A 25,907-nucleotide genomic window follows, 5' to 3' on the forward strand; every position below is an offset into this window, starting at 1 on the left:
TCATTTAAAAAAATCATCGATTAAGTCATCACGCCCAGATGGATGACTTCACTAGTATGATATATATGCCAAAAAACCGTAATTTAAAAATAAAAATCGACGTGTTTCGGGAATTTTCCTTAAAGTAACCACTTTACGAAATAACGAATTTATGCGTTACTTTATTAGTAATATGGGGTATGACAAGTCCGCAGAAAGTGTGTTATTTTATTTATAAACAAATTAGCACTTCTAAATCTTCTTTATTTTTCAATTAGTGGTCTGTAACTCCTAAAATTTTTCCTTTGAGCCAAAAACACTCAAATAAAAATTCACCGTAATTTAGTTCTGCAAGTTATTTTTTTTCCGATTTCCTTCAACAAAAATTTTACTCAGAAAATCCGAGTTTTCCCAAAAAATCTGCAATTTTCAATTAAAATTTTAGGGAAGTACCTAATTATTTATCAATAATTAAATAATTGATGACATGAAAGATTTATTATAGTAGATTATACAGAGGGGCTAAATTATGGAATAAATTCATTTCTTTAAAACGGACGATTTTGGAGCAAAATCCCGAAAGAGGTCGATTTTTATTTTTAAATTACAATTTTTTGGCATATATTTCTTACTAGTGACGTCATCCATCTGAGCGTGATGACGTAATCGATAATTTTGTTAATGGGAATAGGGGTCGTGTGGTAGGTCATTTGAAAGGGCGTTCAATTCTCTATTCAGTAATATAAACAATATTATCATTAGGTATTTATACAGGGTTGCCAAAAAAAATTTTTGAATTAAATTAATTGGCGCAAAAAGAATGTATGTAATTTATTTAACTCAAAATACATTGTACTGCTGTCAGAAAATAGAAGAAAAGGTTTATTTCACAAATAAGCATTTCTTTTCGCTTAAATTAAATCACAAACAGCCTCCCTCCTACCTATTGGCAGTTTGAACATTTAATTTAAGCTAAAAGCAATGTTTATTTGCAAAATAAACATTTTTTTCTATTTTCTGACAGCAATAGAATGTATTTTGAGTTAAATAAATTACATGCATTCTTCTTCTTGCGTCAATTAATTTAATTCAAAAATTTTTTTGGCCTCCCTGTATAAATAATGATATTAATGTTTATAATACTGAATAGATAATTGAACGCCTTTGTAAATGAGCTACAACACGAACCCCTATTCCTATTTAAAAAAAATAATCGATTACGTCATCACGCTCGGATGGATGACGTCACTAGTTTGAAATATATGCCAAGAAATTTAATTTAAAAATAAAAATCGACCTGTTTCGGGATTTTTCTCTAAAATCGTCCATTTTAGAGAAAATGAATTTATTCCATAATTTAGCCCCTCTCTGTATATCAGGAGACCGGCGACAATCTAACCAATAGTTTAGCAATAATTAAAATGTTAATTAAAAAATTTCGGTCGAAATAATAACCAGAAAGATTATGATACACCAGAATAACTATGATTTTCGTATAAAAAAGCACTATACCTATTCAACGTTCCTTACAGGATTGAAATTGGACCATTTGAGCGGTCTCAGGAATGTTATAAAGAAACAATTTTTTGGCTTATAAACAAATAGAACCCCTCAGAAAATATTAGATTTAATTAAATTAAGTTAACGCTGTTGAAAAGGGCACGGCTTCTGTGTCCTTTACGAAGAAAAACAAATTGAATTGCGAGGAGTGATTCCAGGTATAACCGGTCAAATTTGACCGGCATTTGCGACAGAGTTATAAACAACAGGATTTTAATCTTTGAACCATTAGATACCTTTTAATTCCGGTCCTCTTTGTACATACAAATTTTCATATCTTCAAGACACTTATAACAAAAAAGATTTATGACACTGTCACCAAATTATTTAATTATTGATAAATAATTACTTCCCTCAAATTTTAGTTGAAAATTAAAGATTTTGTTTGGAAAACCCGAATTTTCCGAGGAAAATTTCCGTCGAAGGAAATTGGAATAAATTATCAATGTGCAGAATTACTGTCAATTTTTATGTGAGTGTTTTGGTTTAAAGTTAAAATTTTCGGAGTTATAGAGCAATAATAAAAAAAGATTTCGGAGCACTAATTTGTTTATAAACAAAATAGCACACTTTCTGTGGACTTTGCACAGCTATATTACTAATATAGGAAGTCTTAAGATTTGATTTCAGCATGTCCAGCGATAAAATAGCTGGTAATTAATTTTTCTTGTTTTTTACTAATTTTCCCAGATTATTACCTTACATCTTTCATTGAGTTGATGATTCATGTTGTGGACATTCTCAATTATTATATTTCTAATTTAATACTATTCTATCTAATTCCTCAAAACAAGCAAATTTCAATTAAACCCAGCTATATTATAATACCTTTTGCTTTAGTTTTCCTTGCAAGAAATAAACAAAACACATCTAAACTAAACCTAACCTCGCTTTTGGCCAATCATTCATCTCCGTGTCAAATAATTTCGACAGTCGAAATTATAATATCAACACCCTTTTTAAAGTCGCTATTAATTTCGATAGTCGCTATTTCATGACGTCACTTCGTTAGTTCAACTAAAATCCACAAGGCTCGCACAATCGCATTTCAACCGTCGCCATATTGAAAGCGACTTGTTTAGTGTCGAAATTTGATTTAGAATCAGGCCCCAGATGCATGTAAAATTATACACAGTTAAGGGCTATTTATAACGTCGAACGGCAACAGCACCGTTAACGTCAAAAGATGGTCTTATGGGAAACTCATGCTTCCATTTATAAACTTCGTTCAGCGTTGACGTTGACGGTGGGAAGATTCATCTTTTTTGGCCGTCAACGGCACGATCACAGGACATGAACAATAAGCTGTAGCGTAGCGTCATAAAAAATAAAAACTGACAAGATTTGTCAAAACAAACTAAATAATTATTTGTTTATGTTTCTAAATACAGAAAACATTCTCAAGTTTTAAAATACCTATAATATTTAATATGATATTGAAGTACAGTCAATTATATTTATGGTAATGGTAAGAAATAATTTAAAAAAGATTTGTCCTATATTTTATTAATTTCTATTATTTCAGCCAATATAGATATCTATTGGAAACATTAGGGCATAGAGCTTATGCAAAATTGCGAGTTCCTTTATAGTCTATAGCATAAAGTCCATAAAGATTACAAAAACGCAAGGAAACAAAGATGCACCATGAGAGGAAATTACCAAAAGAAAGTTAGTGGTAGTAAGAATACAAAAAACGTTTTGGTAAAATTTCAATTTTTTCATTGATTTTAGTGGATGTGATCCTGATCGTTTTAGAAAAGGAAAAAATGAGTTTTATGCTAGAATTGAGGCATCAGAAAGTAACTGACCTTCCTGCAATTAACAGACACTTTTTTACTGAGCACAGTGAGCACTCTGGATATAAGGACCTTTTTACAACATTCTTCCAAGTTTAGTGTCAGTCTATATATTTGTGGTTTATTAATTCTTATAATTGTTTTATAAGGGACATTTAAGGCTACAAAGGAAATTTAAAAAATGAAGGCAGCAGAACATCTTCCACCGTCTCTTATGCACCTACTGAAATTATATTTGAGGACGAACCTATACCAGACACATCACAAGATGTGCACACATTTAACTCCAGAAAAACCTAGTCTGTTAGTTATTTTCTTTTATGTTCAGTACTTAAAAGTGAGTTTTCATTTCTTACAGTATCAATTAGGGCATTACACTCAAATTTAATCACTGCTTCATAAAAAATGGTAAATAGTCTTGTTTCTCAAGCAGAAAAAACTATCTTAAATAATACATTTTCTCAATATGTTTGTGCATGCTTGAAGGCATTGAATCCTGAAGGTATATACTGCTAAGGGAGCGTTCAAGTATTATGTAACGCGATTTTAGACCCACCCTATGAAAAGCACTGTAATGGGTGTTTAACTATTACGTATCCCAATTTTTGACCCCCGCATAATACTTGATATGTAATACTTGAACGGCCCTTGAGGCAAGGAAGCAGATATGTTCGCGTTTTTTCTTACATTGTTATTAATTTAGTTTGTTGTTTTAATGTTTTATAGATTACTTAGTTTGTTTATTGATAATAAATAAAACAATTCATTGTACTGCTGTCTTTTTATTTCTTTGCTTATGTTTTATGTCCCAGATAGCACAAGTACGTTTTATGGACATCCAATGGACGTACATCTGTGTACATTGGAACGTCCAATGGACGTCCCGCTAAGGTACAATGGACATCCGATGGACGTCCAACGAATGTCCAGAGTTCACAAAATTGGACGTCCATAGAACGTCCGCTACAAACGTACATTGTACGTTGTATTGGAGCTTTTAGTGTACACCTTATGTACATTCAATGTACGTCTTATGGACATTTGTAGGGCACTTTTCAGAAAGCAATCTAGTATCCATAATTTTGTGAATACATAGCAAAAAGCCTTTATAGGAAATAGTTCCTTATAATACTAAACTTATACTTAAAAATATTACACAAAAGACCTTTTTTATTTCTCTTTACTATAACTTCATTATAATATATACTTTATTATAGGAACTAGGAACTTCATTAATGCACGACTGCACTTGCACGATAAACAGAAAACACAAATATATCACAGGATGTATTTTCATAAAGACGAGATTCAGATAATGACGCCTAGGAAGCATGCACATTAAAAGAGGTTTAATCTCTGTTCTGTTTCTGTTCCAAACTATTTTTAGAGTCAGTACCGTTGTTGTATATTACAAGCAGGTTTGCCATTCTGTGAATTATCATAAATAAACCCTCCTTCAGTATTCCACAACAATTAACAGCGATAATCCCCTAAAAGTACCAGCCTAATACTACCTTTTACGACCGATAGCGCGAAGAGCGACAACGTTGTCAAGAAGATTCTCATTTAGTTTGTATTGTGACTTAATATAATAGTCGCGTTTTGTGTAAAATATCCATGGACCACAAATGTATGTCCAATGTACGTTGAAATCAAACGTCCAATGGACGTCCCGTAATGTACGTACATAGTACGTCCAGTTTTGGTCCATGGACGTTTGGACTTTAAATGTACGTTATATGGACGTACATCGGACGTTGTGTGCTATATGGGGTAATAATAAAAGATCACAACAGGAAAGTTTACAAAATGATTGAAAATAATATTTTAAATAATAATTTTTTTTTAATATTTATAAATAATGTATGAAGGGTATAGACATTGTATAACTAGACCAATTGCGTAAATAAACAATGGTATAGACAAAGAATGGCAATAGTACATTTGGATTAATTTCGAACAAATTGAAAATTAAGATTTAACTTATAAAGTCAAAGTAATTATTATTATTCTTTAAATTTGACTTTATAATAAGTTAATAAATATTAAATTTAAATTTTCTCCAAATAAATTCAAATGAACTATTGCCATTCTTCTGTACCATATATATATATATATATATATATATATATATATATATATATATAAAGAAAGATTAATCTTTGCAGATAAGTTAAACAGTAAAGTTTTGAATATTGGGGAAATCTGCAAACCAAAACTCAATGCGTATCAATTGTACGGCCTAACGTTTTCGTGAATGATTATTCACTTCTTCAGGGCTGAAAAAAAGAAAATGATAATTAGCCATATATATTCCAAGCAAAATGTTAGTTTTCATTACCAATACGTAGAATTGTAGAGTTACGTTGTTAAGTAATAAAAAAGACGATATGTATAAAAACATATCTCTTTTTGTTTGAAGTAAAAAGAAAACACAACACTTCAACTTGGAAAACTATGGCTATATGGTTACAATCAATGGATTATTTACTCAAGGAACCAATTACACTAGCATATAACTACATTTTATGTTGGAAGTAACTTTACATGTAGATGAGAACAATGAATGTTTAAATATGTCCTTCTTTTTTTGTGCTTTCCCGTTCGGTGTTAACTATATTGAGCGCATGCTCATGAATAGACATGTAGGTTCATTTGACCTACGCTAGAAGTACCAAACACCCAATCGGTACGGACAAAAGGTATTATTAAACAAAAATATTAAGGTTTATTTATCTAAATATTACAAGAGGATGTACCGCAACATAAGTGTCATGTTACATAATTACATATTCTATTTATTTAAAGGTTTTTTTTTTTATAAATTTTTTTAAAATTATTGTTGATTATTGGCAAACAAAACTATATATATATATATATATATATATATATATATATATATATATATATATATATATATATATATATCGACAGTTAAATACTGAAATTTCATAAGTTACAATCTATAACTTTTCAGTAGAGTGAAAAACTTCTCTGTTTAGTACAGGCTTTTTCTTTCTCATTATTTATTATTTAATACTTTGAAAAAAAAATACCAAAACATACTTTTTCACAGAAGAGATAAAAACATGTACTAAACAACGAAGTTATTTCACTATCCTGAAAAGTTATAGATTTTGAGGTTTCAGTATTTAACTGTTGATATAATAGACTCTAGTTTTTATTGAGGTTACAGTCATTTATTTCTAAGGGGCAGGATCATAGAGGTATATAATATTAACATAGAGTGAGCCTACCTTCCGCGCTTCCTGACGACAAGATCTCATGGACTGGTTTGTGGTATCTCTTTCTAACACATTGTATCTGTTTAGTGTATAGTGTGAACACACCTTTAGGTGTCAGTGTATTGGTCACATTGTCAACGTCAATCAGAGCACAGAGCAGAGCACTTGTCACGGTCTAAAATAAAACATGTACAAAAGTTTGTAATCATATATGTTTAATAAATATTTACCGTAATCTGTAATCCTTTATTCGATTAGTTATCGGAATATTAAATATTAAACATAGCGCTGCGAAAGTAAAAGAATATTTTAAGAAGGATTGTGACAGATAACTGAAATTTAACAGTGCTTGAATAGAGGTTAGGTTATAAATTCAAATAACCAGAAAAATGGCAACAAATTTAGGCCTGGGGTCTGTAAAACTTCCCCCCGATTTTGACTTGCAAGGGCAGAATGCTGCTACAGAGTGGAAGTTTTGGTACACGGCTTTCGAAGACTACTTGATAGCTATAGGGCAGCATGAGTCAACAGATAGGGTAAAACTGTCCCTATTGAGAAACATAATGGGAACCGAGTCAGCCCGTATTATGACAACATTTAAGATTCCAGATGACCAGGTTGATAAATATGATTATATGATAGAAACGATATCGAAGTATGTGAATCCGAGAATGAACGAATGTTTTGAACGTTATAATTTTTTAAAGAGGACCCAGAAAGAGGGTGAAGTATTCGAACATTTCTTAACAGATTGCAGACACTTGGTAAGAACATGCAACTACAATCGTAATGATCCAGATGAGACGGCAGAAGATAAGGCACTCCGTGATAAAATTGTAATGGGTATCAGAGATACAACAACTAGAGAAGCCCTTCTTAGGATAGATAAACTAACACTGGAAAAGGCCATAAGTTTTTGCAGAACCAGTGAGCAAAGTAAAAGTCAAAATTTACAATTTCAGAGTACAGGAAGCAATGAAACAGGTTTTGAAGTAAATGAAATAAGAAATAAAAAAACTGTAAGTACAAAATTTTTAAAAAGTAACAAAAATTTAAAGCAAGGTCATGAGAAAATTTCAAAATCTACTGAGACGTTTCGCTGTAAAAGGTGCCAGACTCAGCACGGCCCCCGCAAATGTCCAGCTTATGGAAAAGCTTGCAATAAATGTGGTATTCTAAATCATTTTTCAAAATCATGTAGGGTAAAAAATGTTAAAAATGTTGAACATGAAGATGGCGACAGTTCAAGTGAAATTTTTGTAGATAATGTAAACTTAAGTAATAACGTTGTAGCTTGTAATTCTAGCAGAGGAAGTATCTGGGAAGAGTTTTTAGAGATTGAAGGGAGAAAAATAAAAACTAAATTGGATACGGGTGCTGACGTAAATATAATTCCTTTAAAAATATTTAAATATGTCAACAAACAATTTAGAGTCAGGCCAACAGAGTACATTTTAAAAGCTTTTGAAGGTACTGTTGCCAAACCGATAGGTATAGTAAATTTAAACTGTAAATTTAAAAATAAGGAAATTTTTGAGGATTTTGTGATCGTGGAAGGGGCAAATCAGGTTCTAATAGGTGGTCAAGCTTGTTTGCATTTAAATTTAATAAAAAGAATTAATACCCTAATAGCACAAGGACGTCCAATGGACGTCCATTGGACGTCCTTCACGGACTTTAGGGACGTCCTTTGGACGTCCGTTTTCGTCCGAGGAACGTCCTTTATACGTCCTATTTTGGTCCAAATGTCGCGCTACCGAACGTCCATTGGACGTCCATCTAAGGTCCGAGGGGACGTATATTGGAACTTAATCGGACGCAAATTGGACCTTAATCGGACGTCCTAGGGGACGTAAATTGGACCTTAATCGGACGTAAATTGGACCTTAATCGGACATAAATTGGACCTTAATCGGACGTCCTAGGGGACGTAAATTGGACCTTAATCGGACGTAAATTGGACCTTAATCGGACGTAAATTGGACCTTAATCGGACATAAATTGGACCTTAATAGGACGTAAATTTGACCTTAATCGGACGTAAATTGGACCTTAATCGGACGTAAATTGGACCTTAATCGGACGTAAATTGGACCTTAATCGGACGTAAATTGGACTTTAATCGGACGTAAATGGGACCTTAAGCGGACGTAAATTGTACCTTAATCGGACGTAAATTGGACCTTAATCGGACGTCCTAGGGGACGTGAATTGGACCTTAACAGGACGTCCAATTTTGGTCCAAAGGCCAAGTTGTTAAACGTCCAATGGAGGTCCACCTCACGTCGGAGGGGACGTTCGGTGGACGTCATTTGGGCATTCATAGGATGTCCCAGTTTGGTCCAATGTCTTGCTGCTGAACATCCATCTAACGTCCTGGAAGGTCATTCGGTGGACGTCTAGCGACGATATTTAGACCTGTGGAGAATGTATTGTGGGAAATAAAAAATATATTTTTTAAGGAACTTATATTTCATCTTATATCAAATTACAATTATTGGATATTACAGTATTTACATTAAATTACAATACACTTCTCCAAGAAATTAACGCACCACCTTAAATATGGGGTATATTTGATGTCTCGTATTTCCTAAACCTGTTGTCCCATCTAAGTGATGTTTTTATAATATTATAGCCTAGGCTATAGGTTACCTCCTTAAGCTTGTCATGCTGTAATATATGTATATTATATCATATCGCTCTCTATAGTAATGTGATATAATATATATTACAGTATAGCTCCCTGTGCATGACAAGCATAAGGAGGTAACATATTCTAGGGCCTAGGCTAGAATATTATAAAAAAAAATCACCTAGATGCAACAACAGGTTTAGGAAATTCGAGACATCAAAAATGCCCAATTTTTAAGGTGGTGCGTAATGGGCTGTATATACAGGGTGTAACAAAAATACAGGTCATAAATTAAATCACATTATTCTGGGACCAAAAATAGTTCAAATGAACCTAACTTACCTTGTACAAATATGCACATAAAAAGTTACAGCCCATTGAAATTACAAAATGAAAATGGATTTTTTCGATTATATCGAAAACTATTAGCGATTTTTTATTGAAAATGGACATGTGACATGTGGCATTATTATGGCAGGAATATCTTAAAGAAAAATTATGGTGAAATTTGTGCACCCCATAAAAATTTTATGGGGGTTTTGATCCCTTAAATCCTCCCAAACTTTTGTGTATGTTCCAATTCAATTTTATTATTGTGGTACCATTAGTTAAATTCAATATTTTTGTTTCTTAGTATTTTTCAGATAAGGCAGTTTTTATCGAGTTGCGACTTCTTTTTTAATATGTCCACGTAAAAATTTTATGGGGGTTTTGTTCCTTTAAACCCCCCAAATGTTGTATGTTCCAATTAAACTATTACTGAGGTACCATTAGTTAAACAGAGTGTTTTCAAAACTTTTTTGCCTCTTTGTATTTTTTCGATAAGGCACGTTTTATCGAGTCTGGCTTCTTTTTTAATATGGTTCAAAATATACCTAAAAATGTAAAGCATAAATAAGTTTGCATATTATTACCAAGTCTCCATAATCGTACTTAACCATATACAAATATGTGGTGGATTTGACAAATATTCACAATATTTCGATAAAAATTGACTTTTCGAAAAAGCAATAAGAGGCAAAAAAGTTTTTAAAACGTTGTTTAAATGGTAGGTACTACAATAATAATTAAATTGAAACGTGCACAAAAGCACATTGTTTTCGATACATTGGAAAAAATCACTTTTCATTTTGTAACTTCAAATGAGTGATAAAGGCACAGAGACTTAGATCACGAGGTCACATTGAAAGGATGCCAAAAACGAGGACTCCGAAAAGGGTACTAAACTACACTATAGCTTCAAGAAAGAGAAGAGGAAGACCGGAAAATAGATGGAAGCAAGAGGTCGAAAAAGATTTGGAAAGAATGGTGTTACAGGGTCAGAAAAGAAAAATGAATAAGAGGAAGGAATGGAGAAAAATCACATATCAAGCCAGAGAAGATCTCAGTACATAAAGAAACATGAAAATGAAGAAAAAACAAACTTTTCAAGCCATGGGCCTCTAAGGCCCTTGGTGCTATTAATATATAACTTCAAAGGGCTGTAACTTTTCTTTTGTGCACATTTGTACTAAGGTAAGTTAGGTCCAATCAAACTATTTTTGGTCCCAGGATATGTGATTAAATTTATGACCTGTATTTTTGTTACACCCTGTATATATATAAAGGTTATATTTGATTCTTGGGACATCAAAGTATATTTTTTAGACATTCCCTGGATATAGTCACTGATGTGACATACCTCCGATTTGTTTTTTCATGAGTTTTGTAAGAGAGACTAAAAACTTTTTTATGGTTACCTCCTGTTTTCATATATTTTTTGACATGTTTTGTAGTAAATTCAACTATCTATTTACTACAAGACATGTCAAAATTTACATGTGAAAGCAGGAGATGATCCTAAAAATGGTTTTTCGTCTCCTACAAAATTCATGAAAAATCAGATAGGAGAATTTGTACATTACAATTCTCTGATGTTTGGGAAAAAGGGCTTAAGTCAGAAATGCACATCGATAATGTTTTGATGATTTCTGGACCAGAAAAATCGGCTCTTTTTATTGGTACATACAGTTTACGTCTACAACAGTTTTTTGCTGGTCCAGAAATCATCAAAACATTAGCAATGTGCAATTCTGACTTACGCCCTTTTTGCCAAACATAAAAAAAGCAATCTGGTCATAACTGACCAATGAGCAATTTTAATTTAACCTAAATGACTAATGTTTCTTAAAATGAAGAGCTTACCCGATAGCGTCTCTTATCTAATCTAACAAGATCATGCACTATTCTAACATACACAGCCACATCACGCACTATGCTCTGCTTTTCACTATCACCTATCACTCAAACTAGTTCAAAAGGCTTTGTCCTCTTCAATCTTCTAGTTTGCCCAGTAGTATCGAGGAGGATTTCCTCAATATTCTTGTACTTATTTAAGTTGTTTGTCGGGATTCCTGCTATCTTCTTGATGATTATATCCAGGTTCCATTCCTAGGTATTAATATTTGTTTATAAAGTAATAACTTATTATGCATGGACAATGTTGTTTCTTCCAATTAGCCAATACACTTTTTATATCTTTATTTTGGTTATATCTGGTTTTTTGTAGACCACTTTCAGCTGATTCTAAAAAAAATTAAAATGAACGGTAATTTTTCTATTCTTTACAATTAAAAATCAAAATATTTACAGGTAATACATGCATAAATGATTCGTTTCATAAAGAAAATTGAAAACGGATTTTATAATACTTACATAATTGTTTAAGAGATCCAGCCATAGCCAAAACTAGCATACTAAACAGTACAGTTGAGTACAGCAAAAAAAGCCACTAATTTCCATTTTTCACCCCCTTATCGATGCATTTTTTTCCAATCAAAATTTTTACTAAATTTTTAGGTTATCTTATGATGAAAATGAAATAATTGATGACTTGATGACCAATGACCACGCGACGCTACATAGATACTCGCGCGGCAAATTTGAAAATGAACGCAAATTGAATAGTAAATGGCCTCTCTTTAGAGTATGGAAAATTTTACCCCTCCAGGAGGACATTGTACTCTTTTCATAGAATATCTTGTGGTAACTTTCCAGCCATAATTTAATCAGATGTTTACGGAATAGAACTTTGATAGTAGAATTCCTGGAATGTTTTGTTGTTAGGGGAAACTTTTATTTTATTTATTCTTGAATATTTCCTGTTGTTAAACATTGTAACCAATAATTTACAAATAAGATTTTCATTACATTACATGAAATCAAAACATGTTTTGGATATTAAACTATATAGTTTTATAATTGTAATAATTTAATATACAATTTTGAATTAAGATTTAATCTTTCGATCTAATCGATTTAAACTACAGTAAAACTTGTGTTACCGGCCCCCTGCCAACACCGGCCACCTGTACTAACGGCCAGTTTAAAAATTCCCCACACTAATTACAGTAAAACCTGTCAGTAACGGCCGCTAAAAATGAAAAAGCTATTGGCCGATATAGAAAGGTGACCGGTATTGCCAGTTTTTGTAGTCTAGATATAATTGGTTTGGGGAATTTTTAAACTGGCCGTTAGTACAGGTGGCCAGTAACACAGGTTGTACTGTATATCTAGGCTACAAAAACTGGCAATAACGACCACTTTTCTATATCGGCCAATAGTTCTTTCATTTTAGTGGCCGTTAGTGACAGGTTTGACTGTATTTCATTAACGTAAAGTTAACGCAAGTTAATATTTTATTGAATTATTTTGCTACTTGATCTCGTAATTGGTATAATGTGTCCAATATAAGCGTTCATAAAACGTCCGTATTTCGTCCAGTATGGACGTCCAAAGTCGGACGTCCAAAGGACGTCCATATTTATTCCGTCCGAAGGACGTCCATATTTATTCCTTCCGAAGGACGTCCAACATGGGACGTCCGTTTATAGTCCATGGACGTTAGGACCAAAAATGGACCTATTTTGGACGTCCAAATGACGTCGTGTGCTATTAGGGAATTGTCCGTATTTCGTCCAGTATATATACGTCCATATTTGTTCCATCCGAAGGACGTCCAACGTCGGACGTCCATTTTTATTCCGTCCGAAGAATGTCCAACGTCGGACGTCCAAAGGACGTCCATATTTATTCCTTCCGAAGGACGTCCATATTTATTCCTTCCGAAGGACGTCCAACGTCGGACGTCCAAAGGACGTCCATTTTTATTCCGTCCGAAGGACGTCCAACGTCGGACGTCCAAAGGACGTCCATATTTATTCCTTCCGAAGGACGTCCAACGTCGGACGTCCATTTTTATTCCGTCCGAAGGACGTCCAACGTCGGACGTCCAAAGGACGTCCATATTTATTCCTTCCGAAGGACGTCCAACATGGGACGTCCAAAGGACGTCCATTTATAGTCCATGGACGTTAGGACCAAAAATGGACCTATTTTGGACGTCCATTGGACGTCGTGTGCTATTAGGGTATTGTTTCTACTGATAAATTCCAATCAGACATAACCAAACAAACTTTTATAGAGAAAAATATGGATATTTTTTCAGGTTCAGGTGTTTTCCCTGGTACATGCCATATAACCACTAACAAAAATTTTGAACCGGTTAGTCATCCCCCAACTAAAATACCTTTAGCCATACGTGATGCTTTTAAAAGCGAGTTAAACAGATTAGTTAAAAGAAATGCCATAGAAAAAATTGAACAAATTGACTATAGAGCGAGTATAAATAGAATAGTCTTAGTTGAGAAATCTAATGGAAAAATTAGGTTATGTTTAGACCCATTAGACTTAAATAAAAGTATAATTAGAAAACCCCGTACAAATTTAAGTATTGAAGAAATAAGTTTAAAATTAAGTGGTAAAAGTATATTTACAGTCTTTGACTTATCGGAAGGTTATATCATCATTTACAGCTTGATGAAGAATCATCCTGGAAATGTTGCTTCGCTACCCCCTTTGGAGTATATAGGTACAAGGTGTTACCTTATGGACTTTCAGACTCACAAGACTTGTTTGAAGAAGAAGCTGAAAAACATTTTGGTGATCTTGAAAATGTTACAATTTGTCATGATGATATGATCGTTTCTGGAGCCAATCAATTGGAGCATGACAAGGCAGTCAAACAAGTACTAGCGAGGGCCAGACAAGTAAACGCAAAATTTAACAAAGAGAAATTTCAATTTTGTCAATTAAAGGTTAAATTTATGGGTCAAATATTTTCAAAAAATGGTATGCAAATAAATCCAGATCGTATTGGGTCCCTAAATAAATTAGAATCGCCTAAAAATAAAACAGAACTTCAAAGAATCATTGGTTCTTTTAATTATGTGAGACGATATGTCCCAAATATGTCTGAATACATGAGTCCTTTATGTGAATTATTAAAGTCTAATATTGAATGGCAGTGGTTGCCAAAACACCAACAAGTTTTTGAAAATTAAAAAAAAATTATTAATGAGGCACCAGCTCTAGTTTCTTTTGACGTAAATAAAAAAATTGTTATTCAGTGTGATGCCTCTAAAAATGGTTTGGGGTGTTGTATGTTTCAGGAGCACGAAAATACTCTTAAATTAGTAGCATGCGCTTCTCGTACAATGAACGACCATGAAATTAACTATAGTCAAACTGAAAAGGAGCTGCTTTCAATATATTTTAGCACACAAAAATTTCATGATTTTATTTATCGTGCAACAGTAGATATACAGACAGACCACAAGCCTATAATTTCGATAATGAAAAAACCGATTTGTAAGATAGGGTCTGTACGTTTACAACGTTTAAGATTAAAATTATTAAAGTATAATTTAAATGTATATTATGTCCCTGGGAAATATGTCCATTTTGCAGACATGTTATCCAGAGCTAGTCTTAAAGTCAAGACACTTGATCTTGAGATGTTAGAAATGGTACACACTGTATCAATACATTTGCCTATGTCTGATGAGAGAAAATTAAATTTTAGAAGGGAAACTGCCAATGATAAAATATTAAAGAAAATTTCAGATTTTTATTATAATGGTTGGCCAAGAATAAATAGTATTTCACCATTGTGCAAGCCTTACTATGTCCTGAAAAATGATTTATATGTTGAAGCAGGTCTGATTTTTATGGGTGACAAGATAGTGGTACCAAATAGTTTAAAGTCTTTTATTTTAAATTTAATACATAAAGGGCATTTAGGCATTAATAAAACTATACATAAAGCTAGGCAGTTATTTTTTTGGCCAAATATGTCATCTGACATTACATTATTTATCAAACAATGTCGAACTTGTGAAAAGTACATGCCAAGTAATCGTAGGGAACCCCTATTACCCCACTCAGTCCCAAAACTACGTTTTAATAAAATAGGAGCAGACATACTGGAATTTGGAGCAAAGGCATATCTAATCTTAATAGATCATTTCTCTCATTGGATTGAAATATGTCCTTTACAAAATAAAACTTCAGAATCTGTTATAGATGCGATGCAGAATGCGTTTACAAAATTTGGTTACCCTCAGCACTTAATCGCAGATAATTTACCCTTTGTATCATTAAAATGCAGGGAATATTACAAGAACAAGGATATCACAGTCTCTACTTGTACACCATACCATCATCAGAGCAATGGTTTGTCTGAAAAGGCTGTTAGCTTAGGAAAACAAATTTTACGGAAAAGTTTAGCAGAAAAAAGTGATTTTAGAGACTTGCTCTTGGAATATAATAATACCCCTATCATTAGTTTAAAAGCCTCCCCAGCTCAAATTTTACAAAGTAGAACACTTCGAACACAAATTCCAGTGACCCAAAATAAATTAGAACCAGAAATTCAAATGCATATTGTCAATTATCTAAATGAACAAAAACAAAAGATGAAAATACATTATGATAAAACGAGTCCTAAATCCTTAATAGAATATAAAAAGGGAGATAAAGTAGTAGTTAAAAGTAATAGAGATAAAATATGGTATAAGGCAGTTGTTCTAGAGAAAGCTCGAGAACCAAGAGCATACTGGATACGTAAGGAAAGTAATAATAAAGTTATTAAGCGCAACAGCAGTCAATTAAAACCATCTTTAACAAAATCAAATTATGATGCTATGTTGGAACCCGAATTGTTTCCCGACCAGTATATACCTGAACAAAAAACATATTTGAATAATCAGATTCCTATAAGTAATAATGATATTGTAGATGATATCAATCTATTATTTAGGACAATAGATGTTAATAAAAATGAACAAGTAATCTCTGACCCAGGTACTTCAGGTTATCAAAGATCTCGTTTTGGACGATCTATTAAACCCCCAGTAAAACTTGATCTTTAAGGGGAAGGTGTTTAGTGTATAGTGTGAACACACCTTTAGGTGTCAGTGTATTGGTCACATTGTCAACGTCAATCAGAGCAGAGCACTTGTCACGGTCTAAAATAAAACATGTACAAAAGTTTGTAATCATATATGTTTAATAAATATTTACCGTAATCTGTAATCCTTTATTCGATTAGTTATCGGAATATTAAATAATAAACAGTATCGAGAAACTAAGATGACATTAAGTGTGAGTATAGGTACGGAAGGGGAGGACAACTGTCACAGCTTTACTATGCGTAAGAGTGAAACAGCACTAATCCAAATAAAAAAGAAGTAGGTGTCGTCACTTCGCTCTGAATGACACTGTCTCTATGCTAATATATAACTCTATGGGCAGAATAAGAGAAACTCGTTGTTACTATCGAGTATAACTATAAATATAGAATAGGAAAATTATGTAAAGTAAATAAAAAGTAGCCAAAAATATTCTGTGCAAATTTCAGAGCATAGCCACGTAGTCTTACTAATGTAGCAAATTACCAAAAAAGCAATTTAACTCAAGAAAGGATCACTACTGGAGCAATGTTACCATTTGTGATAACAATGTCAGAAGACCTTGCTTCTCAGGGTGACTACTAACCCAGTCCTACCTGAGGAACAGAAAGCCAAAACGTTATGATATAAAGGAACTCGCATTTTATCACAATTTTGTCTTACAAAAGACATATACATTATATTATTAATATTGAAAGTAGCAATAAGAAACTATCTAAAATTTATTTGATATATTTATTTTTAAAATAATCTGTGTACAGCATTGCCAGAAGAAGAAAAATATATAATGTATGATTATACTATGATGTAATGTATAAATGATTCTGTTGATCCATGGTCTATTAATTCTCCATAAATCCATTTGGTTGATCTGAACAGTACATACCATACATATTTTCAATTTCATGCATACAAAAATTATGTACACTACTAATTTCATCACAATATTGTTGATATTTATTTTAAAAATATTCTCTGTAGGTATATGATTCTTGTCAGATAAAAAAATTCACATAAACTATCTCTAACAGAATATAGGACCCTTTTTGCAACAATCTTCCTCCAACTGTTTCTAATAAACTTCAAAAATTTATAATAATATTTCTAATTTCTAATAATTTCTTTTCTCCATTTGGTTAAGCTGAACAGGAACAGTACATGTTTTCATATTCATTTGCAATTATCAACATTCTACATTCAACACTTCCAGGTTTCTAAAATTGCTAAAACCTTAGACAAGGAAAGAGAGAGGACGAGTAATCCTATGACCAAAAGTGAAGCCAAACTGACACCAGAGATTTTGATCATCGACGTATCTTTGGGGTATTGTTATGCATTGAGTATTTAAAATAAAAACATGAAATGTATTTAAAATGAAGAATTTGTGTACGGTAAATGTTTTATTAAGTTTCTCATATTACGTACATATGTTTCAATACATACATATGTTTTTATTACGAATTTTAGATGATGATTTACTTTATTTTTTATGAAATTTTAACCTTCAACGAACACCCACCACTGGCAACCCATTGTTATTTTTGACGTGACCGCCATGTTTCTGGTGACAAACACATCAAAAACTGGCTTCACTTTTGGAACGTGTGTGTTAAATGAGTGTTACCCGTCCTCTCTTTTTTCCTTGTCTAAGGCTAAAACCATTTCAAATTCCAAAAAATAAAAAATGTAAGGTTAGAGAGAAATAAGAAATGTGACATGACATTACGAATTACGGCTAACTGCAACGGCACCGTCAACGAAAAGTTTATAAATGCACCCCCGAACGTCGACCGTCAAGGTCACCGTCGAACGGCAACGTTAACGTCAACGTCGAGTTTATAAATAGGACTTTAGACCGCTTGGTTTCAAAACACTGACACAGCGCACTGGGTGAACGTACTCATTGGGCCTCTTGTTTGCCTCCCTACTGTCAGTTTGATTTAATTTTGACAGCATGTTAGAATGCCCTATACTATGCTAGTGGATGGTTGATGCATGGTGGTTGATGTTTGACAGTGACTAGTGACACGTGACACAGCTAGTAATGTGACCTAGTGACGATTGAAATAAACGTTTTATTTACCTTTTATGTATTAAATTATTTTTCATAAATAAAACTAAGTTTAAACAAATGGAAGCAAAACAAGAAGTTAGTGATGAGACGTGTCCAGCAGAAATATATTGTAATGCTATTGATGATGGTCCTTTGGATATTTGTAAAATTGAAATTAAGGAAGAACCCCAAAAGGAACATATTATACAGGATACATTTGATTATGTCTCCTTAAATGAAATTGTCATAAAGACTGAAATAAACCAAGAGGAACATAAACGGTCGTCATTTAAAGAAAGACAAACAATTCCAAACGGTAAGTAAACCACCATAGAGTTATATATTAGCGTTATATATTAAGAGTTAGAGTTATATATTGTCAATATATACCTATATGTAAACCACACAAGAGTAGGAGTATATGGATTGTATTTCTACGAATCTGAAACATATATCAATGCATTCTTTGTCAGCTAGTTAATCATTCATGCATTATATTGGCCACTCAACGTTCATCTTTATGTGTTTTCTCTTAAACCCACTTTAGACGAGAGCAAGGGTCGGCAACCTTTTGAGTCGAAAGAGTCAAAAATTACAATTTACAAAATTTAAAAGTTTTTAACAAGCCCCAAAATTTTTTGTCAACGATAAATAGAACTCACATAAATAAAGTTCTTTGATAAAAAACATTAATCTATTTACAGTGGAACCTCGATTATATGTCAGGGCATCAGACGAAGGGTATGATAGATAATCGAAAAAATGGTTAAAGGTAGAATTCCGCACCAAGCGACCGAGACAGGAGACCGCGACAGGCAACAGATAGGTCGCGATAGGAAATAGTGGCGTAGCTGGTCTCGGTCGCGGGCTGCAGAACTACCCTGATATAATTGCATTGAGAGCAGTCATGGGGAGACCTCGCCTATTTGTCGCCTGTCGTGGTCTCCTGTCTCGGTCGCTTGGTGCGGAATTCTACCTTAACAGAACATTAAAAAAAATAAAAATTCATAGTATAGCTCTCAAATTTTATGTGTATATTTGAATCAAACTGAATTATGGTGACACACAAATATTGACTGTAATAATTATTATTGTGCTGTGCGTTTTTATTTTCCGCTTGCGATTCTAAAAATAGAACTCTAAAAGCAGGGTATCATTTATCATTACCCATTTAAATTGAAATTTAATCCAGAGCGCTGAATAAGAACAAAAATTATTTACATAAAAAAATGCGGTGGTGGCATAACTGCAAGTGTGTACATTTCAATGAATTTTGTTTGGCTTATCGCAATGCTCAAACAAAATGAATTGATGACTAAATTTTTACTTATATAGTCAATGTAACTTATGTATGGACCCTGAAGGTTAACAGAGGTGAAGGTTAATAGAGAGACTGATAATCGAGGTTCCACTTTATTCATATGTAATATAGTGTTTTTCACATATAGGTATATTTTCATACATTTCATTAATTCAAGCAAAAAATGAAAACTAAATATTCACTTACAACACTAACTTGTACTTCAATGACAAACAATTGAGCAAATAATCTCAATGGGAGCGTTGGCTTTGCATGGTTTTAGAAAGGTACAATAAATCTGCCTCATAACTTGTTGTTTTAAGTTTCAAACATGACTCTAAATTTTCATTTGTTAGTTGACTTCTCAGTTTACTTTTAATTATATCCATGCTTGCTATATCCAAGCCAGAGAATGCTTGCTCGCAAGAGTATGTAGATCCGAAGGGAGTTAGCAATCCAAATGCCAATTTCTTCACATCAGTGTAGCAATCTGGAAGACTATTCCATGCGTCGGAATATAAGTCCCTCAGTTCGCAGTATTTCATTTTATTTTATTTATTAAATAGACGGGATCACCCCATTACAGCATTATAATAACATTATATTTTTATATTTCTTTCAAAGCTGTCCACTTTTGTTGCATTATGTACATACATTTCTGGACCTCCTACTCTTTCAATTTGATTTTCAATTCTGTAAATTTTCCACTCCACAAAGCTTCGGCTGGAAATGTTTGGACACAAAGCGCTTCTTGGTGTGTTATACAGTGAAACGTAAGAATTTCGTTGATTTATTTTGCTTTGAAGAATCTTTGCCCCTCTATTTTTTCCTGTCATACTTCTGGCTCCATCAGTTGCTATTGAAACGATTTTATTTAAATTGATCTCATTGTCTTTTTTTTGCATAGCTTTCGCTATATCTTCTCTAGTTTGTCTTGAAAGCGGCAGCAATCCTATACCTGGAAGATATACAGGGTGTCAGCGTAACTTGGGACCATATGAAAAACTTTTTTAATATCAATTTTACGAAAAAAAGCCATTCTTTATAAAGTGCTCTGCATAGTCTAAAACCTAAGATGCAATCATCAGATACAAATTTTGTCAACAGTATACGAGGTATGTCAAAAAATATGAATTTCGCTCAAGAGCAAACTACCTTTATATTTCAAAATATCAAAAAATTTTATTATGAAAAGTTATTTGTAATTAAAAACTATATTCAAATATGCAATAACAGCCTTCTACTCGAAAAAAAAAATTCTGAAATTTTCCTAAATTACCGATTCCGAACATCATTTTTAATTATTAGACATGCAATAACTCTTTTATTAATAATTTTAGGAAAAAAGTTATTCTTCATAAAAATCTGTGCATGGTCTAAACCTCAAGATGCAACCATCAGTTATCCAAGTTTGTTAATTTTATACGAGGTGTGTCAAATAATATGAATTTAGAAAGAATTCTTTCTAAATTCTTATTTGAAGAAATAGAAAATGAAAATTAATTATTGCTTATGATATGATATATTTATAAAATTTGTATCCCACAAAAATGTACGTTTGAGGGAAATTAAACTTTTTAAATTTCACATTTTGATGATAATGAAAAATAGTTATTTTACAACATTTTTTTTTTCTTGGGTTTTTATGACTGCGGATCTTAGTGTCCATTCGCCCATCTAACCGATTTTGCTAATTTTTAGCTTAAAATCACCTACTCTATGTTAATTTTCCTTCCCTATTTATACATTACAATATCATCATATCATTATTATTATTATTATTTTACATTCACATTTTTTACTTTTATTTTTCATTATATTATTCATTTTTTTATTCAATTATATTTTTTTCCTTTTTTTATCTTTTTTTTTTGTTTTTTGTTTTTTGTTTTTTTTTTTTTGTTTTTTTTTCATTACGGTAAGACTAAAACCCGATTCATCCTCTCGGAGGTTATTCGTCTTCTTAATCAGTCAATCAGGAGTCAGTCTTTGGCCGCGGAGTCAGTCGGTTGTGTTTTGTTTTGATTTGCATCGGCCAGCTGCTCATTGTTTAAATGTTTTGTTTTGTTATTGTTTTGTTTTGGAGTCTTGTGAAACTAGTGTAAGTGTTCAATTTTTTTTGTTTATTTTCATTCGACCCAGTTTATTGCATATCTAACCTTGAAACCATGTTTTACAACTGTGACAACTGCCTTGAAAAGTTTGCGGATTCAAATAAATATAATCGATTGCGGTGCGATGGAGATTGCCGCAGAAATTTCTGTATGCGATGCACAAAATTAAATAAGTCCACCACTAAAGCCCTATTGGAACAAAAATTTCCCCATCTAAGATTCTTTTGTACGGTATGTGACTCGCCTAGCTTAAGATATTTAAACGAAAAAATAACCAACTTATCAAAAAATCAAATACCACTAGAGAACTTTGAAGCTTTAACTCAAGTTACTAAGAAACTTACTGATAATTTGCCTGTTTTCATTGAGACTTACGATTTGTTGACCAAAAATGACGACAAACTGGACTATCTTACGAAAAAAATTGATGAGATCCATAAACTAAATAACCTGCTGAATCCTGAAAAGGTTTTAAAATCTGTTAGGCAGATGGAACATGATATTTTTAATATATCGTCAGTTTTTTTCGGGGGTTCAGATGAGACTGTTAAGGTTCAAATCCAAGAATCAAATTCAACTGATATTAAGTTGGGATTAGATAGGCTCTCTTCAAACATCAATGAAATATCGAATCAAATGAGCAATCTTACCAAAAGTCTATCTACCATACCAACGAAAAAAGAGGTATTGAAGAAAAATACATGTTATGCCACCTCAAGTACCCAGACTGAAGAGCCTCAACATTTCGAAGCAAATGCAGAGCAAAAGTCAAAAATTACAGAAGATAAGTGTCACTTTGTAGTTATTAGTAACTTGAGCCCAATATACACCCCTATACAAGTGGTTCACTATATTAAAGAGAAGCTAGGTATCAAGGAATATATAAGATGTTATGCCCTTCTTAAAGATGCCGACACAACAACTGGTTCTTCATTCAAAATAGGTATAAAATCTAGAACATCTATTAACCTATTATTTAATAAGGGCATTTCGCCACCTGGTGTAAACATTAAATGGTCTATCGAATCTTCATATTCCGAACCAACGCTTTCATCTGAGTCACATAAGAATCCGAAGAATATCAGAAGTCCTATTAGCCTGGAAAATTCAAATAGCAGTTTATGCAACAACAAAGATGAAGTTCAGAGCACAAACATACAAACAGACAAACAGGCCATCGAAATTTGCAAAACTAAGAATCCGTTCCATACCCATATTAATTTCATTAAGAAAGATACTATAGAACCATCGACTAATCTCGATCCATTGACCCCACCAAGAGTTAGATTAACCAATAACTCTAAGAGTCGATATCTTTTAGCCAGATTAAGGGAACCGGATATCTTAAAGGCCATTAAACTGCATCTTGCTTATTTACACGACCAACCTGCATCAGTATTTTATGATGGGTATACCAACACAAGTGTTAAATTGTTTCTGGCTTCCGAAGGACTTCCTACAAAGAGTGAAGATCTACGAAAAATTCTTCTAGATTTTAATGATGCTTATGGAATTGGTGCAGATGAGGTAGACGCTGATCTTGCTGCTTTTAGGTCTTTTCTAACTTCGGAAAGAATTATTCACCTGCAAAAATCAAGGGAATGCCACCGAAACTACTATTCCGCTGCCTCTCCAAGACGAAATTTTTAAACATCACGACGTATTCTGAGGGACTAGAATCCTCAAATTATTTTAGTGATAACAACTTTAGCATGGTTCTGATTAATATTCGTTCTATAAGATATAAAACTGATGAATTATTTCTGTTTCTAGAGGAATTAGGGTTTCCACCGATAGTTGCGGTTACTGAGCACTGGCTTGAAGTCAACGAGCCTTTTTTTGTAGAAAAATATTCCACTATTGCTAGGTATGACCGTCCAAGTTCAGCTCATGGAGGCACCCTAATTCTTTCTACAAATAATGATTTTTCTCTGGTAACAAAATATGACTTTCTATTAAGTGAAGCATTCTTTGAGTTTTCCTTAGTTTACAGTAAGAACCTTAATCTTTATATTATTTGCATTTATAGATCACCTGACTCTTCCGTGGAACTATTTTTTCAGAACCTGCTTAATTTGTTAGATGACCTGCCCCATAAAAGCAGAAAAATTTTATGCGGGGACTTCAACATTAATTATGCTGCTGCTTGTGCTACACAAATATCCCTGGTCAACATATTTGAATCATATGGTCTATCAATGCACATTGATTCTTCTACAAGGATTACAAAAACTTCATCTACCATAATTGATTATATTGTCTCAGATTTCTCACCCCTTGATGTCTGCGCTACAACTGTTAATGCGGGACTATCTGATCGTGAAGCGGTTTATACGAAGTTTAACATCTTTAGCAAGTCCTCCTCGAAAACTCGACGTTTAGGCAGGATTTTTTCCGGTCGGAACTTTCGTAAATTCCAAAATTTATGCTTAACCTCTGAGTGGCACTTTCCTTCCATGGACGTCGATTATAATTTCAGTGATTTTTTGAATAAGCTGATCTGTATCTTCAATAAAGCATTTCCTTTAATCACAATTAAGCAAAAACATCGCAAACCCTGGACTACCAAAGGTGTCCGCATATCAGCCAAAAACATGCGTTCACTACTGTATATCAAGAAATTTACTACCAACGTCTCTGTTACTGAATATATCACCAAGTACAGGGCAATCTATTTAAAACTTATAAAATCGGCTAAAAAATTGTATTATCAAAATCGTCTCAGAAGCTCCAAAAGTGTTGCAAAAGAAACTTGGTCCATAATAAACGATCTTCGAAATAAAACTCACACAGCTCAAACATTTTCCCTTCCAGACCCAGAAAATCTAAATGAATATTTTGTTAATGTGAGTAAAAATATAACATCAACTATTGTGTCACAACAAGATCCCATTTCCTATCTCCCTAATTCAGGAAAGGTTTCGAATTCATTCTTTATAAGACCGGTTGGTAAATCTGAACTGATCCAAACAATCAATAGTATCAAAAGCAAATCTTCCTGTAGTACCGATGGACTATCCATAAAAATTTTCTCAAATCTCCCAGACAATGTGTTGGGAGTCCTCATCTCTCTAATAAATGATTCTTTTGAGAAAGGTAAATTTCCAGAGTGCCTAAAGACGGCCATCATTATTCCTCTTCATAAGGGTGGAGAAAAATCTATTGCCTGCAATTATAGACCTATTGCATTACTACCGGTACTCTCCAAAATTATTGAAAGACTCCTAAAAGCCCGACTTATGTCCTTTCTCGTTGATAACAAGATTTTATCACAAAATCAGTTTGGATTTTTAAATAATAAATGTACCACCGATGCCATGTTTTCGGTACTACATGAGGTTTATCAAGCATTAAACAATAATCTCCACACTGCCACTGTTTTTTGTGATTATGCCAAAGCTTTTGATTGTGTAAATCACGACATTTTGATAAAAAAACTAGATTTCTATGGAATTCGAGGTATTTCTGTGAACTGGTTTCAATCTTACTTGGAAAATAGGAAACAACTGGTTAGAGCAAATGATACAGACTCTAGTCTCAAAAATGTTGTATGTGGGGTACCGCAAGGTTCAGTATTGGGTCCTCTACTTTTCCTTATCGTTATTAATGACATCACTAGTTTAAAAATCGATGGAAAAGTTTTTCTTTTTGCTGACGATACCAGTATCACTTGGAGCAACTCAAATATCGCAACTCTTCATGCTACTATAACTTCTGATCTACTCACAATAAAATCCTGGTCAGATTCTAATTTACTCTCTTTTAACGTAGATAAAACAGTAGCATTACCCTATAAAGGAACTCTTCAACCTTTACCTCTTCATAACAGCCAGATCAGTATCGTTGTTTCTGTAAAGTTTCTTGGTATTTTTTTAGATAGCAACCTTAAATGGTCCCTTCATATCGATGTGTTAAGCAAGAAACTATCCTCAG

General features: G+C 33.0%; 1 protein-coding gene and 1 long non-coding RNA gene across 2 annotated transcripts in view; both read left to right on the plus strand.

Moving 5' to 3' along the window:
• The first annotated feature begins 2,796 nt into the window (after positions 1-2,796).
• On the plus strand, positions 2,797-3,391 carry LOC126879027 (uncharacterized). The gene is made up of 3 exons (XR_007695941.1): positions 2,797-3,007; positions 3,065-3,210; positions 3,274-3,391. It is a non-coding gene; the product is annotated as an uncharacterized LOC126879027 (long non-coding RNA).
• A 14,930-nt stretch (positions 3,392-18,321) lies between these two features.
• The window catches only part of LOC126879028 (zinc finger protein 260-like), a 30,240-nt gene continuing 22,654 nt past the window's right edge, over positions 18,322-25,907 (plus strand). Inside the window, exon 1 of the mRNA XM_050641909.1 lies at positions 18,322-18,876. Within this exon, the coding sequence (XP_050497866.1) occupies positions 18,639-18,876 (238 nt within the window). The 5' untranslated portion in view covers positions 18,322-18,638. The remainder of the gene's footprint in view (positions 18,877-25,907) is intronic.

This window comes from Diabrotica virgifera, chromosome 1, assembly GCF_917563875.1.
Source record: "Diabrotica virgifera virgifera chromosome 1, PGI_DIABVI_V3a".
Lineage (NCBI taxonomy): Eukaryota > Metazoa > Arthropoda > Insecta > Coleoptera > Chrysomelidae > Diabrotica > Diabrotica virgifera.